At 38.1% G+C, this 13407-nt stretch overlaps 1 protein-coding gene across 13 annotated transcripts in view; it reads left to right on the forward strand.

The window, feature by feature from the left end:
* The window catches only part of LOC127454194 (chondroitin sulfate proteoglycan 5-like), a 63862-nt gene that overhangs the window by 31846 nt on the left and 18609 nt on the right, over window positions 1-13407 (forward strand). For 3 of the 13 annotated variants that reach the window (XM_051721228.1, XM_051721234.1, XM_051721235.1), the window contains exons 3-5: window positions 3695-3883; window positions 7134-7212; window positions 10863-10919. In XM_051721228.1, coding sequence (XP_051577188.1) covers window positions 3695-3883; window positions 7134-7212; window positions 10863-10919 — 325 coding nt within the window. Of the gene's footprint in view, window positions 1-3694; window positions 3884-7133; window positions 7291-7351; window positions 7456-10862; window positions 10920-13407 lie in introns of those variants that run through there. The other 10 variants (XM_051721226.1, XM_051721232.1, XR_007899500.1 and 7 more) reach the window with 8 other exon arrangements.

The following is a 13407-nucleotide window of genomic DNA, read 5'->3' on the forward strand; positions in this document are numbered from 1 at the left end:
GAAAAACAGAGGGGAGGGAGGGAAAATAGAAGATTAGAGAGATTAATAAAGGAGCAAAAAGAAAGGCAAGTAACAGAGAAAGCTGGAAAGACTGTCTGGAATTGAAAGCCCTGAAGAGTGGGTTGGGTTGGCAAACAAGCATGAGAATGGGTGTAGAATGTAATTTAGATAGCATGCAAACTTGCTGAAGAAACAAACACAATTAACAAAGTGTTGAGTTCTGGAAAGGACGATGAAAAACAGCTAAAGGGCTGAATAGACAGGCTGCTTTATACACCCGACTGTAAGGATGCATTTAAATGTGTGCTCTCATCAGCACGCCTGTCACTTCTGCCTCCTGGGATTGAATGCCCTTGGTGGCACCGTGCCAACCCCTGAACCCTGTTCCTGCTTGTCTTGCTCTCGATTGGCGCAGGCACAAAGGGGCATACAGGATGCTGTAGTGAAAAAGAGTGAAACCTCAGACCCCCCTCCTGTGACCACCAAGACTGTGAATGAAGACGACTTCCTTTCATTATAGACATTTACATTTGAATTTGTGCATATGTGTACGTGGTTGAAAGAGAGTCTTCTTTAGATAATTTGTGTTTGATTTCTTGCAAATGTTTCGATTTCTGAAAAGTTACTGGGTTGCCACTTACTTACAATTTTCAGACTTGTGTTCTAAAACATAATGAGCATGCTCCATAGGCAGTATTTTAAGGCATCATCTTAAGATATCTCATTTTGGCCAAATTCTAAGGCAACATCATAGTATGAATTTAGCAACGGTAGGTTGAAAGCTTTGCAGCTGAAATCTGTCTGTGCTTACTGTAATTAGAATTGCTGCCCCCAGCGGCTAAAGCTGGAAGTGTTGTTTAACGTATGGGCACATGAGCTCCAGCTTCCTGGTGAAATGTTTAAAGGAAGTGGCTAAAAGTGAGTTGTATTTTTAGTTGTAAATGATGTAATACAGTTAAAGGGAATGCATAGTTTATCTACAACCTAACCCAAACCCCAACCCTAAACCTAACTCAGTGGAGTAAAAATGTACTTATAAAGTAAAAAAGCAACCTCCGAATCATGCTCACTATTGATTATGTGAATGCCATTACTTCCTGGTTCTCACAGGACAAGAACTCGTCTCTTTGAGGTTGCTTGTGTCATGGGCTATCAGTAGGGCAAGAGGGAAATGTATTCATGCATGAACTGAAGCAAAAATGTCTGATGGGGGATTGAGCTTGTCAATAAATCAGCTGAATTGGGTTGATATCAGGAAACTTGAACTTTCGGAAGCAATGTGTTGATTTCCTGTGTTGGCATCACATATATTCTTTGCAGATAAGACCATTCCAGATTGCACTGCACAAATTCACTGAAATCTTGAAAATTAATTCATTCATAAAAAAAAAAAAGGTTTCACTAAACTTATAAAAAATAAAAATATAGGATCATTTTAATATAAATAAAAACGTATTATTTTACCCAAAATATGTGTGTGTGTGTGTGTGTGTGTGTGTGTGTGTGTGTGTGTGTGTGTGTGTGTGTGCTATGTATATTTATGCTTATTAGAGTATCGTGTCATTATCTTCGCATTAACAACAAGCTCTATTGAAATTAAATGTAAGTCGATTCTCCTGTGCGCTTCATGTGGAGGGCAATATTTGTTGGATGCAATTGCTGCCTATGTAGAGGGTTCCAAATAAGTCACTTAAGAGGTTCCATTTAATTTAGGATGATGCCATAGAAGGCAGCTGCCTACGTAGGCAGCGAGCCAGCTCACTTGGTTTTGGAACATAGCCAGAGTATGCAAAGCCATGTGCATGTGTTTTGTCTTCAAACAGCTTCCTTACTTCCTTACTTCTCCAGCTATTTGTAGCTCTTGTTCCCACATTTCTCTGCATGATGCCCTCACATTGAATCTTCTTAACACTGTACACAATGTGTATTATACGCATAATGTAATTTACCCAAGTAGAACATGTTTCTGGATTTACATCCATCCTTGTTGGTCCTGGAACAACATTGCTATCGAGCAATCAGCTTTTAGGATTAGGTTGAGAGTTACACCATTTCCTAAACAGCCATAACAAGCTACATTAAATTTTGTCGATTGGCTGGTTTCTATTTTTCTGCTTCACACTGATTAGCCCAGCCCAAAGTGAAATCTTATTGGTCCAAAAACCCTTCTCCACATAACTGTATATTAAACATTGTTCTTCAAAGCATTCTGACTTGTTCAGATTGTGTGATTGTTTTTGCTGACAAAGCCCAGATGCAAACTCCAGTTTTCCGCAACCATTTTTGGGAGCTACATTTTTAATATGCTCCACATCTTCAACATAGATGACATTGAATTGCCTTATCAGATTTTTGATGCAAATGTAATTGAGATTAAGGCCCAAACATACTGTACAGAGACACTTCTAGCTATGCAAGATCAAAATCATGCGTTGTTGCATTCTGAAATGCATCAGAATGCAATTAAGGCAACACAAGAGTACACATTGTATTCTCAGTGTTGCTGCAAGGGGGTGCTATAGCAGACAGTAGCATAAAATGTCTTCTACTGTGAGTTTTCTCTCTAAGGTTAACTACTGTCATGGTGAAGAGAAACTTGCTGAGCCATTAGATCTTATAATCATGTTTGTAGCTAGCTACCTGAATTACAACACATACACGTTAATGGCAGACATTTTAAGGTAACTCAATTTGCCCAGATTAATGAAGTTTCTTTACACCACAAATTTGCAGTGCATTAACCAGGGGTGGTTGTGGAAAAATAGTTACTGGATTTGCCAAGGTTTGCAAGGTTCACAGCATTGTGTCATTAAATAGCTTTGCAAAAACACTAATGTCCTGGATTGTGTCTTCAAGTTTGCAATCTGTAGAGTATATAAGGCTACTCATTGTTTTCAGGATTGTTTCTAAATATTTGGTACTGATTGCATCTGGATTGATCAAGTCAACATTTCCATTACCTCACCAAGACAGGCATTTTGACTGTTCACACACATAGCTGCAGTCGTGAGTCGCGCCAGACAACGTGTGGGTACCAGTACTGTTGAAAGATTGATATTAGTACTTAGGATATATATTAATCTTACAAAAAGTACCAAAGTACTGGTATTTTTACATCCCTAAAATGATAACATTAGAGGCTTAAGCCCCGGTAGCCTACCCCTATTGCTTTTTTCCCCCCTCAATATTGACTTTACTTCTGGAACAGGTTCAGTCTTTAAATCCAGTCTAATGCACTATGGAAGAGGCTTAAGGTAAGACAAAGGCAGTGAACTTGTCATCTACCCAGGTGTCTGGAAAAATGAATGGTAAAAATGCTGAAGGCACTGAATTTTAACTCGCCCTTGGTGCAGGAGAAGCACTGAGCCCCATGAATAATTAATATGGAACCAGGGACTACATGGGAAATCAAAGCCCATTTTTGGGAGGTCAATAAGGACTAACATAGTGTTTGGATATTAACCATGTGTCTCCTGTGTGTCTGCATATGGTATGTTTTGACTCATTTAGAAAATGACTGTAATGTAATATTGAAGAAAATGAGTGTAATATGATATTGAATGATATTGCCGCTTGACAAAATCCCTTTATGGGCTTTGTAGCTCTCACAGGGGGACAGATAGTTCTGTTATGGCATCCCTCCTCTTTTTACATTTCATTTTCTGATCTCATGTACATCTATTTTTTCTTGTAGGTGCAACATTCAGGATTACATGTGGCACAAGGGTGCCCGCTGTGAGTCGGTCATCACGGAGTTCCAGGTGATGTGCATCGCCATCGGGGCCACCGCCCTCATGGTGCTACTGCTCTTCATGATCATCGTTTGCTTCGCCAAGAAGTTGCATGTGCTCAAAACTGAGAATAAGAAGTTGCGCAAGCGCAGGTGAGACTCCAGTCTGCAGAGGACGGTAGAGAGGATAAAGCAAATGCATGAAAAGAACCCATTTTATAGATTGTTTAGAGAGAGTGAGAGACCAAGTAGAAGGGCTGATGGATGAAAGAGCTTAAAACCTCATGTTTTTGTGGTGGAATTAGGAGTGAATAAGTCTTGCACACTGCATTAGCTGGCCAAACAAGTTTGGTTTCACAACATTTCTCAGGTATATGATTGTGAGACCAAACATTTCTGTTTAAAGACCACATAAAATCAGAATAGGAGTTGTAGCAGATGTATGCCTTTAAAATGTACAGTTTTTCTCTTGCTGGAAAACAGACCAAACATACTGATGATTCATCTTGCACTTCACAGATTTTTGTCCAGTCAATTGCTTTCTAGAATGAGAATGTCCCTCCCACAAATACCATCTGCAACAGACTAGCAGATAAAAAAAAATCATGGTTCATGGCTGTGCCGTAACTAAAGCGTATAGATCGCAACAGTGCCCGCCCACTTTTTCAGCTGTCTTGGTTCCGGAAGTATTTTTCCTATTCATTTTTTTTCCATAGGGATTTCATAAAAGTCTTCAAAAAAGGAGTTCTAAGCAATGAAACAAACAAACCAGCTCCTAGGTGAATCACAAGATTACAAGCTTTGATTTGAAGCAAAAAATTTGAAAATCACACAAAAAGACAAAGGTACAAGTCTCTGTACTTAATATCTTTTATGAGGGAATGAACTACAATCCCATTAAGCATTGTGAATGGCGTAATCTTATTAAAAACAATAATACATTATAAAACTATTGATTTAAAGTTGTTGATTATAAGAATAAAAATAATATATTTTAAGTTTATTGCAAAATATACAGATATAGTAAGTAGTTTGTGAGTGGGCGGTCACTGTACAGCTCTGTTGGCATTCTTTGTTTGCCACAGTTCTCTGATTGGTGGATCTTTCTCAGCAGGATCATGGGTAATGCAGTTATTCCCCACAAAGTTTGCTATTACATGCACATTTTTAAAAATAATGCAGACTGATGGACTCAACAGAGGCATATACCATCAATGAACAACCTCTGAGCTCACGGTAGGCCTGTCTTTAAAGGTTTATAAGTTATTTTTAAAAAACAATTCCCCTATCGAAAAATGTATGGTATTTTTACTTATGGAACCATACTGTTACACTATTAAATTGGCTGTTTTTAAAAAAAAAAAAGGGACAAGCCCATCAATATGTCCCACCAAAACCTCCTGTTTCAATAGGAAAAAAACACACAGGAAAAAAAAATTGTGTCAAGTGATTTCATGGGGTCTTTATATAATATATAAAAAAAAAACTGTGGTTGAATATGAAATGATATATCAAATACAGTGTTTAATGGAGAAAGACAACATAGCAGCACAGTGAATGGTAAATAACTGTAGAAGAAAGGGCTCAGAAACAAGCTATTGTTAATATCTTCAGTGTTTTTAATTCCCTGAAAAGTGTTAACATTGCGATTCTGCAGCTGTTTCTCGCTAACAGGATGCTGCGGAGTTAAAATCGAGCAGTGAGTGGATGGCGTGCTAATGATTAGTGTACTGCGCTAGCAGCGGTCAGACTGCATGATGTCACGGATGCTCCAGCTGAAAGTAGGGCAGTGCGATGAGGTAGGAGGGGCAGGCTGACCTACATACAGCTGTGAGACCCAAGGGGGTGTGGGGGTGGAAGAAAGGGCCAGGATTTAAACAACACACACCCTCTTTAAGGAAGACAAGTAGAATGATGAGAGAAAGAGATGAAAACAGAGGAGGAAAGCAAGTGGCAGGGAGTTTTATAACAGGCTGCAGAGGAGGGTGGCCATGTTTGGAGGAAAGATGATGGAAAGGCAGCAGCGCTACAAATGAGACTCTTGAATACATCAGACGCCCACCTCTCCATCTGCTGCAACTAAATGTGCTTGAATTCACTCTGCAGCACCTATAGGAATAGATGAGACTTATTACAGTGAGAGTGAGAGAGGAGATAAAGAGCAAAAGAGAGCAGAAGAGTTACAGAAAGGTAGAAAACATCTCTAGATTTGTCTAGGTATATAGCTACATAAACTCATAAAACAGTATCTATTATTGTCTAAGGGTTAGATTACCCTTTAAAGAAATAGTTCAACCAAACATGAAAACCGTCATCATATACTCACCCTCAACGCAAAAGGAGATATGAGGCAGAATGACCGCTTTAGTCACCATTCACAAGATGCAATAAAAGTGAATGGTGACTAAACTGTGAATGACAACATTTTCAACAGACTGGAAACGCAAGCTCACGCAAAGAAATTTCGTACTACGCTGCATACCAAAGTTCAAGCATGGTAAACTCTGACCCATGAATTCATACAACGAGAAGACCCATGACCAGTAGAAGATTGGCTCAATTCAAAGGATACATATATCAAAGCTGTGAGTTTATTGTTGCAGGAAAATGATAGACAATATATTTTAAAATTGTAATATAATATTATTGTTATTTGTGATGTATTATTTACTTACACCAGAAGTCCTCCTGCATGATATCATATCCTGGTTCGTTGCGTTGTCCGAAAAAAATGTGTGTGCTCAAAGCCCAGTGTGACTGCCCCTTAAAAATCTGAAACAAGGGCTCCCAAAAAAGAAGAATCGGCGCCATTGGTGGATGCTTAACTCCTCTACCTCTTTACCCTGTTCCAGCCACTCTCATTAGCCAATCACTTGGGTTATTAAATGCATATTTCAGTGCTAGTTTGAGAATAGAAAAAGTAATGGAATGCTTGATTAGGAAGTAAGAAATGGAGGATGATGTAATGCAATAATTTTTTCACAGAAGCAGGCGATGAACAAATACACGGCCCCACGATGCTGTATTCATTTGCTTTTGTTCATTTTGTGGTGATTAATGTGTAAAGAATTTGACATGTTTTCTACTCAGCGAAATATGTGGTGGAAAAAGCGCCATTTTATCATCTGGTATGTTGCATCACAGGTTGTGTATGTTTGTCTAAACTTCTGCCTTAGAATTGCACTAATGCTCTTCTCTCTTGCTTTTTCTCTCTCCCCGCTGTCTTTTCAAACCTCTTCATTCTAATATATTTTTTACCCTGTTCTCTCCTTTTTCTGTCCATCCCTATATATTTTTGGTTTTGTCCACATCTTCTCTCATTTTCTCATAATTCCTTTGCTCTCTCCATTCCATCATTCTTCCTTTTTTTCCCTTTATTCGCATCCCCCGCCCCCCCTCACAGCAGTAAGTACCGTCCTTCCTCGGAGCACCACAATGATAATTTCTCGTTGTCCACCATCGCTGAGGGCTCCCATCCAAATGTAAGGAAACTTTGCGACACCCCTCCTAACCTCCCTCATGCCCGTGCTTTGGCTTACTATGATAACATTATCTGTCAGGTAACGTGTTTCTCGTCTCTCTCTTCCCCCCTCTCCTTCCCCTCTCTGCATGGGCCCCAAGCGTAACCTTTTTGGTAAGGGAGGGGGTGCGCAGCGCTCAGAGAGATGGGAGCGTTTTCTCTGCTGAAAAGGTCTGCTCTCAGACAGGAGCATGGTTACTGAGGCAACAGTTGTAACCATAGCAACAGGGTAACTGGGAAACAGGAAAAAAACTGTCCTTTTTTTTTTCTTTTTTTTTTTTTGAGCCACAGTTTTGATGCTCCATTAATGGTGGAGTTGGGCGGTGTGGCTGACCCAAGTCAATCACTGTTTGTCAGCCCCTCTACGACCGGCCATCCATCTGCCTGGATGTGTATCTAGATGAGCAGATAGTCTAGCCAGTAGACATACTTTTCAAACAGTGGTGTCTCATGGGAAGTTAGCCCTTTTGATCTGACATTGATAATCAATGCAAAGGCATAAGTGGGCTGGGTAATATATCGAATAAAGGTGGGTGATATACTGGTTATATATCGATATAATGGTAGAAAAGTGTGAACTTATAAAAAGTTTAGTGTATAATTTATATTGCGGTTAAACAAAATGCTGCATGATAGGGAATACGAGTTGTACTTTACATTCCAAGAGAAACTTAACAAGATTTTCTTCTGAATCAAAGCAAATTCTATATTCAACTAAAGAGATTAGCCTTGTTTTGATACCAAATAGATATAATAGATAAAATATTATTTTTAACAATTAGTTATTTATTGATTTAGTTGTTTCATTGCAATGGATATGACAGGTCCACCAATACTTAGGACTGTTTTAAATCAAAAAGGACAATTTTGAATTCCATAAAAGTGTGTACATCTTGATATACTGTATATCGTTATCGACAAAACATTTCAAGAATATAGAATTCCTATATCGAATATTCATTATTTATTTGCGATTATTTTGCTGCGGATATAAAATTAAGCAACATCATGAATATTGCAATAATTTTAAAACATTTTTATGTGGCCATTTAGAATATTTAATATAAAAAAGTAGTGCATTATTTTTATAATTATAATTTTTCATAGTTAATCGCGATTAATCAGATTTTAAAAGTGCTGAAATTTGGCTCTATATATTCTTCTTTTCTTGTCAAAATGCATTTATTTCCTTTTTTGGGTAAGAAAACAAAAACAAAAATGTAACAATGTAGTTCTTTATTAACATTTTACAAAGAAAGCCTTCCACAGTATAAAGATAGAAATGCACTAAAATAGCACCAGTTTTCGTGATAGTTAACACTTGACCTGCTTCTATGATGATTCAAGATATAATTCTTTTAGCTATATCGAACAGCTCTAGCACACTCATACACACATGCAGAGTATTTATTTTGCACATTTAGAACAAGTGGCAAGCTATAAGGCAGGGTAATTATTGTGTTGTGTAATGTTATTTGCACCTCTCTTAATGTTCCGGCAATGTGCCCTGATTGCAGACCTTGGACTTCGCTGAGAGAGCCCGCCCACACCTACCCTCCTACCCCTAAACCTGCTCCCTTTCTCTATACTCTGCAACGCTGCATGTCTGACTGTTCACGTGGACCTGCTAGTGGTCACGTGATTTCCTGCTGCTTGTCCACTGCATCGTATTAATATACCTGTCTGTTGTTTCACTCGTTTATCCTGGTTCACAAAGATGAGAGGGTGAGTGGGCGATCTTCCAGTGACAAATCTCACCAACCAACCAAATGAAGTGTTGAGAATAAAAGGATAAACATCTGAGATGCAACATCTCACTGCTACCTGTAGGTGGCATAACACTTGGCTAACATGTCTGCAGCATGGGTAGACGTAGATCTAACATGAGCGTCATTCTCTTCTGTGGGATAACCATAACACATCTCTCTTGTTGTATCACAATTATTTTGGTGTAGTTTCAGAAAATACAATTATACTTTTACATTTCTCTCAGCTTTAACTATATATGATTTGAGTCCCTATGTCAAATTAAATCCACTGCAGTCCAGCATATGAACTGCTTATTAAAATCAGCATCAGAAACTTTCAATATGTACAACATCTCCATTAAATGAACATAACCATCCTTTCAGATACTAATTCCCAGTTAACTGCCCTCAACTTCATCGAGGACCCATCAAATAGATCAAATTAAAACAAAAACACTCATCATATATCAACTGTTTATTAATGGTTTTTTCCTCTCGTTTTTTTAAACAATTCCATGGGGGACATGAATTCATTTCTTCAGGACCTGAGCTCAAGACCTTTTGTTGGGAATATTGATTAAACTATATTTAAAGTGCAATTCAGAGCACATTGTGAAAGAATAGTTCACCCGAAAATTCTAATTCTGTCTTTACTTACTCACCCTCATGTGGCTCCAAACCCATATGCTGTTATTTATTCTGTGGAACACAAAAGGAGAAATTCTTAAGAATCTTCATTAAGCTTTTTGTTATACAAGGACAATTCACAGTGACTTTAAAAAAAAGACAAAAATAAAAGTATATTCTTCTAAAGTCTTCTAAGTTTAAATCTTCTTAAAGGGATGGTTCACTCAAAAGTGAAAATCCTCTCATTTACTCACCCTCATGTAATTTCAGATGTGTATGACTTTCTTTCTTGTGCAGAACACAAAAAAACTTTTTAGAAGAATACCTCAGCTCTGTAGGTCCACAAAATGCAAGGCAACAGGATCCAAAACTTTGAAGCTCAAAAAAGCATATAAAGGTAGCATGAAAGTAATCCATACGACTCCAGTGGTTAATCCATGTCTTCAGAAGCAATTTGATAGGTGTGGGTGAAAAACAGATCAATATTTAAATCCTTTTTTTATTATAAATTCTCCTCCCTACCCAGTAGATGGAGATATACACAAAGAATGTGAATCGCCAAAAACCAAAGAAAAATAACTCTTAGGAGAGAAGAGCGCTTAGGAGGGCTGTTTTAAAGTGGAGATGTATAGTAAAAAAAAAAAAAAAAAGGACTTGAATATTAATCTGTTTGGATCGATTATTTTAATGCTGCCTTTATATGCTTTTTGAGCTTCAAGGTTTTGGACCCTGTTGACTTGCATTGAATGGACCTACAGAGCTGAGATATTCAGAAGAAAGAAAGTCATACACATCTGGGATGGCATGAGGGTGAGTAAATGAGAAAATGTTCATTTTGGGGTGAACCATTCCTTTAAGTCACTTGATAGCTTTGTGTGAAGAACAGACCAGAATTTAAGTCAATTTAAGTCATTATTCACAGAAAATAACAACATACGGCTTTGGACATACATATTTTTTGCCTCAGAGGTCAAAACCTAAAGGCCTTAAAGGACCCTAGATCAGACATCCCACAACACTGATACTTAAAAAAAAGCAAAAGCTCATGATAAGTGGCTCTTGGGTGGGAACACTTCTCACCACTGAAGGATCTTATGCAAAAGGCCCTCTCCCTGTCCCACTGTCTATCTCTCTCTTTCATTGTCTCCTTCTGTCTCCTTCTGTCTTATCTCTTACTGGTTCTGAATGAAAATGATATCTCTGAGGTATATAATCCTCTCCATGCCCCCACCCTCAGAAAACCATGAGCAGATACACCTGGGAGTGTAAGACCAAAGAGGAGCCCGACTGTGAGGTAAGATTTATAACCCCACAGCTCCACCAAAAGGTACAGCAAATGTCCCTTTATTGTGCTGTTATCCTGTCAGTGATCCTCTCAAAACTGTCGTGACCAATCCTGGTGTTCCCTTTTATCATCATCACCAGGAAACCAAACTAAACTGATCTTGCTACATCATGGTCCAAATACGTATTAAAAAGATAGTTCCCCCCAAAATAAAAGGTCTATCATCATTTACTCAACCCCATGTTATTCCAAATCCATATGACTTTCATTCTTCCATGGAACATTAAAGGAGTTATTTTGTAGAATGCCCAATCTTCTTCATTCAGTGAAGGTGAATGGGGGTTGATAAGCTCCATAAATGACAACAAAGCACCACAACGTATCATAAAAGTAGTCTGTACGACTCATGTGGTATATTACAAGTCTTCTTAAGTTTATCAAGATACTGTGTCTTTGTGTGAAAAATAGACTGAAATGAACTTCTCTGTATGTAAAAAGCTACAGCTGAGAAAAAGATTAGACATATAATCACATAAATTCATAGGGTTTGAAGTGACATGAGAGTGAGTAAATGATGACAAGAATTTTTGGGTGAACTATTCCTTTAAAATAAAGGAGACAACAATTTTTCTGCTAACAATAAAAGATTATAAATTACTATGACATTTTAACCAATCTGGTCTCAGAGAAACACGTGACTATACCTACATTTTTGCAAAGTAACTTTTACATGGCGCGGTGAACGTATCGTGGCAGTTTCCTGGTGAAATAAAACCTAGAGACCCTGAAACCAAAATGTCTTTTATCCCTTTCACAGAAATCATGTGTAAAAACGGCAGATTAATCACATAAACACTTACTTCTTGCCCTGTTCCTCACACAGTGCTATCTTATGACATCAAAACACTTTTACCATAGCGCATGACTTGTAAGGTGATTTATTTTAACGTGTGCATTACATAATCAACTACATTTACAATCTTGTTTGAGTGTGATCAAACTGTGCAGTAGCTTGACTGATAGAGCATTGCACTCAGAGGACCGGGGTACAAATCCAGAAGAACATGCGAGTCGACACGTGAGCCAAAAGTCTCATAGAAGCACCACAAAATGACGTGTTTGCTACATCAATTGCGTTTTTATTCACACATTTGATTTTATGACACTGTTGGTTAGGTTTAGGTTAAAGGTTTAAGTTTAAGGGTAGGGAGGTCAGTTTTGTTGATTTAAAACTCAATAGAGCATTAACCTTAAAAAAAAAAAAAAAAACTCACATGTATCTCGCTTTAAGTGCCACACAGTGGATATTTCACTTCGGAACTGTTGCGTGTAATGAAACCACATAATATCAAATATATTCTAAATGTCACCATAGTCATGTAATTTTCATGAGATCAGGCTGATTTTAATATAATAATAGTCCATTATTGAAATTCAGTTCAGTGAGAGTATACTGTCTCAAATATCCTTCCCAGAAATCTAATACACCGGTGTTAGATCAAGAATGAGATAGATCCTCAAAATTCTTTCAAACACTCCATGACCTTCAGACAATACAGGACACTGAAAATTGATTGTCTCATCCGCCCGCACGGAGGGAGCTCATCATCACAAAGAGAAAACTTCTGCAAATGAAATGCGTGCCATGAAACAAGAGGAATCTCTCAAGACAAGGGGGGGGGGGGTAGACAGTCAGGCCTCTTTATTACCATCAGCCAAGAGCTGCTGCTGTTCCACCGATCGATATCCGCTCGAGTAAAAAAGTCCAGCTCTGGATAGCTGCCAACACTCTCTCTCTCTCTCTCTCTCTCTCTCTTTCCCTCTCTCTTTTCACACACATAGACCTAAACCCGCAGGGTCTATAGCTTGACAGATGTTTTAGAATGAAATAGACCATATGTAAACTGGAGCCGAAAGCAAAGTGGTAGCTGAATATTCTTCCCTGTGTGATTTTTATGTGGCTTTAGAAGACAAGACATGGACCATGCTAGTACACCAAATAATTGTCCACCCAATCTCTGCAGTTTTAACCTCTGTCCTCAGCACTTTCCAAATCCGAAATGTACAGAATAAAAAAAAATTCTTTGTTCATGACTGTGGACCTGCCTATTTTTATTTTCCATTGTGCCCTATGTTGCGCCTGTCCAAATTCTGAAACCTTTTATATGTGGGGTGTCTTATTCCACAGTGTCATGTCCCTGTCTCATCTTCTTAGTGTCCTTCCACAACAATTTGTAGTATACAGCAACAGAAACTTACATTAGGTAGAGAATACATAATTAAATAATATGCCATTAGAAAGGTGTACTCAGTAGCTCCAAAACCTATTAAGCTGCTAACCTAGACAGCATCCATGAACTTCAAAAGTAAGAAGAAATTGTTAACATTATGACTTGTCCTGATTGGCCATTACCTATTGTCACAAGCAGTCTCTTCACAGGAATTGACTAATTAAAGGGATATTTTACTCAGAAATGAAAATTCTGTCATCATTTAC

Source organism: Myxocyprinus asiaticus, chromosome 16, assembly GCF_019703515.2.
Source record: "Myxocyprinus asiaticus isolate MX2 ecotype Aquarium Trade chromosome 16, UBuf_Myxa_2, whole genome shotgun sequence".
Classification (NCBI taxonomy): Eukaryota; Metazoa; Chordata; class Actinopteri; order Cypriniformes; family Catostomidae; genus Myxocyprinus; species Myxocyprinus asiaticus.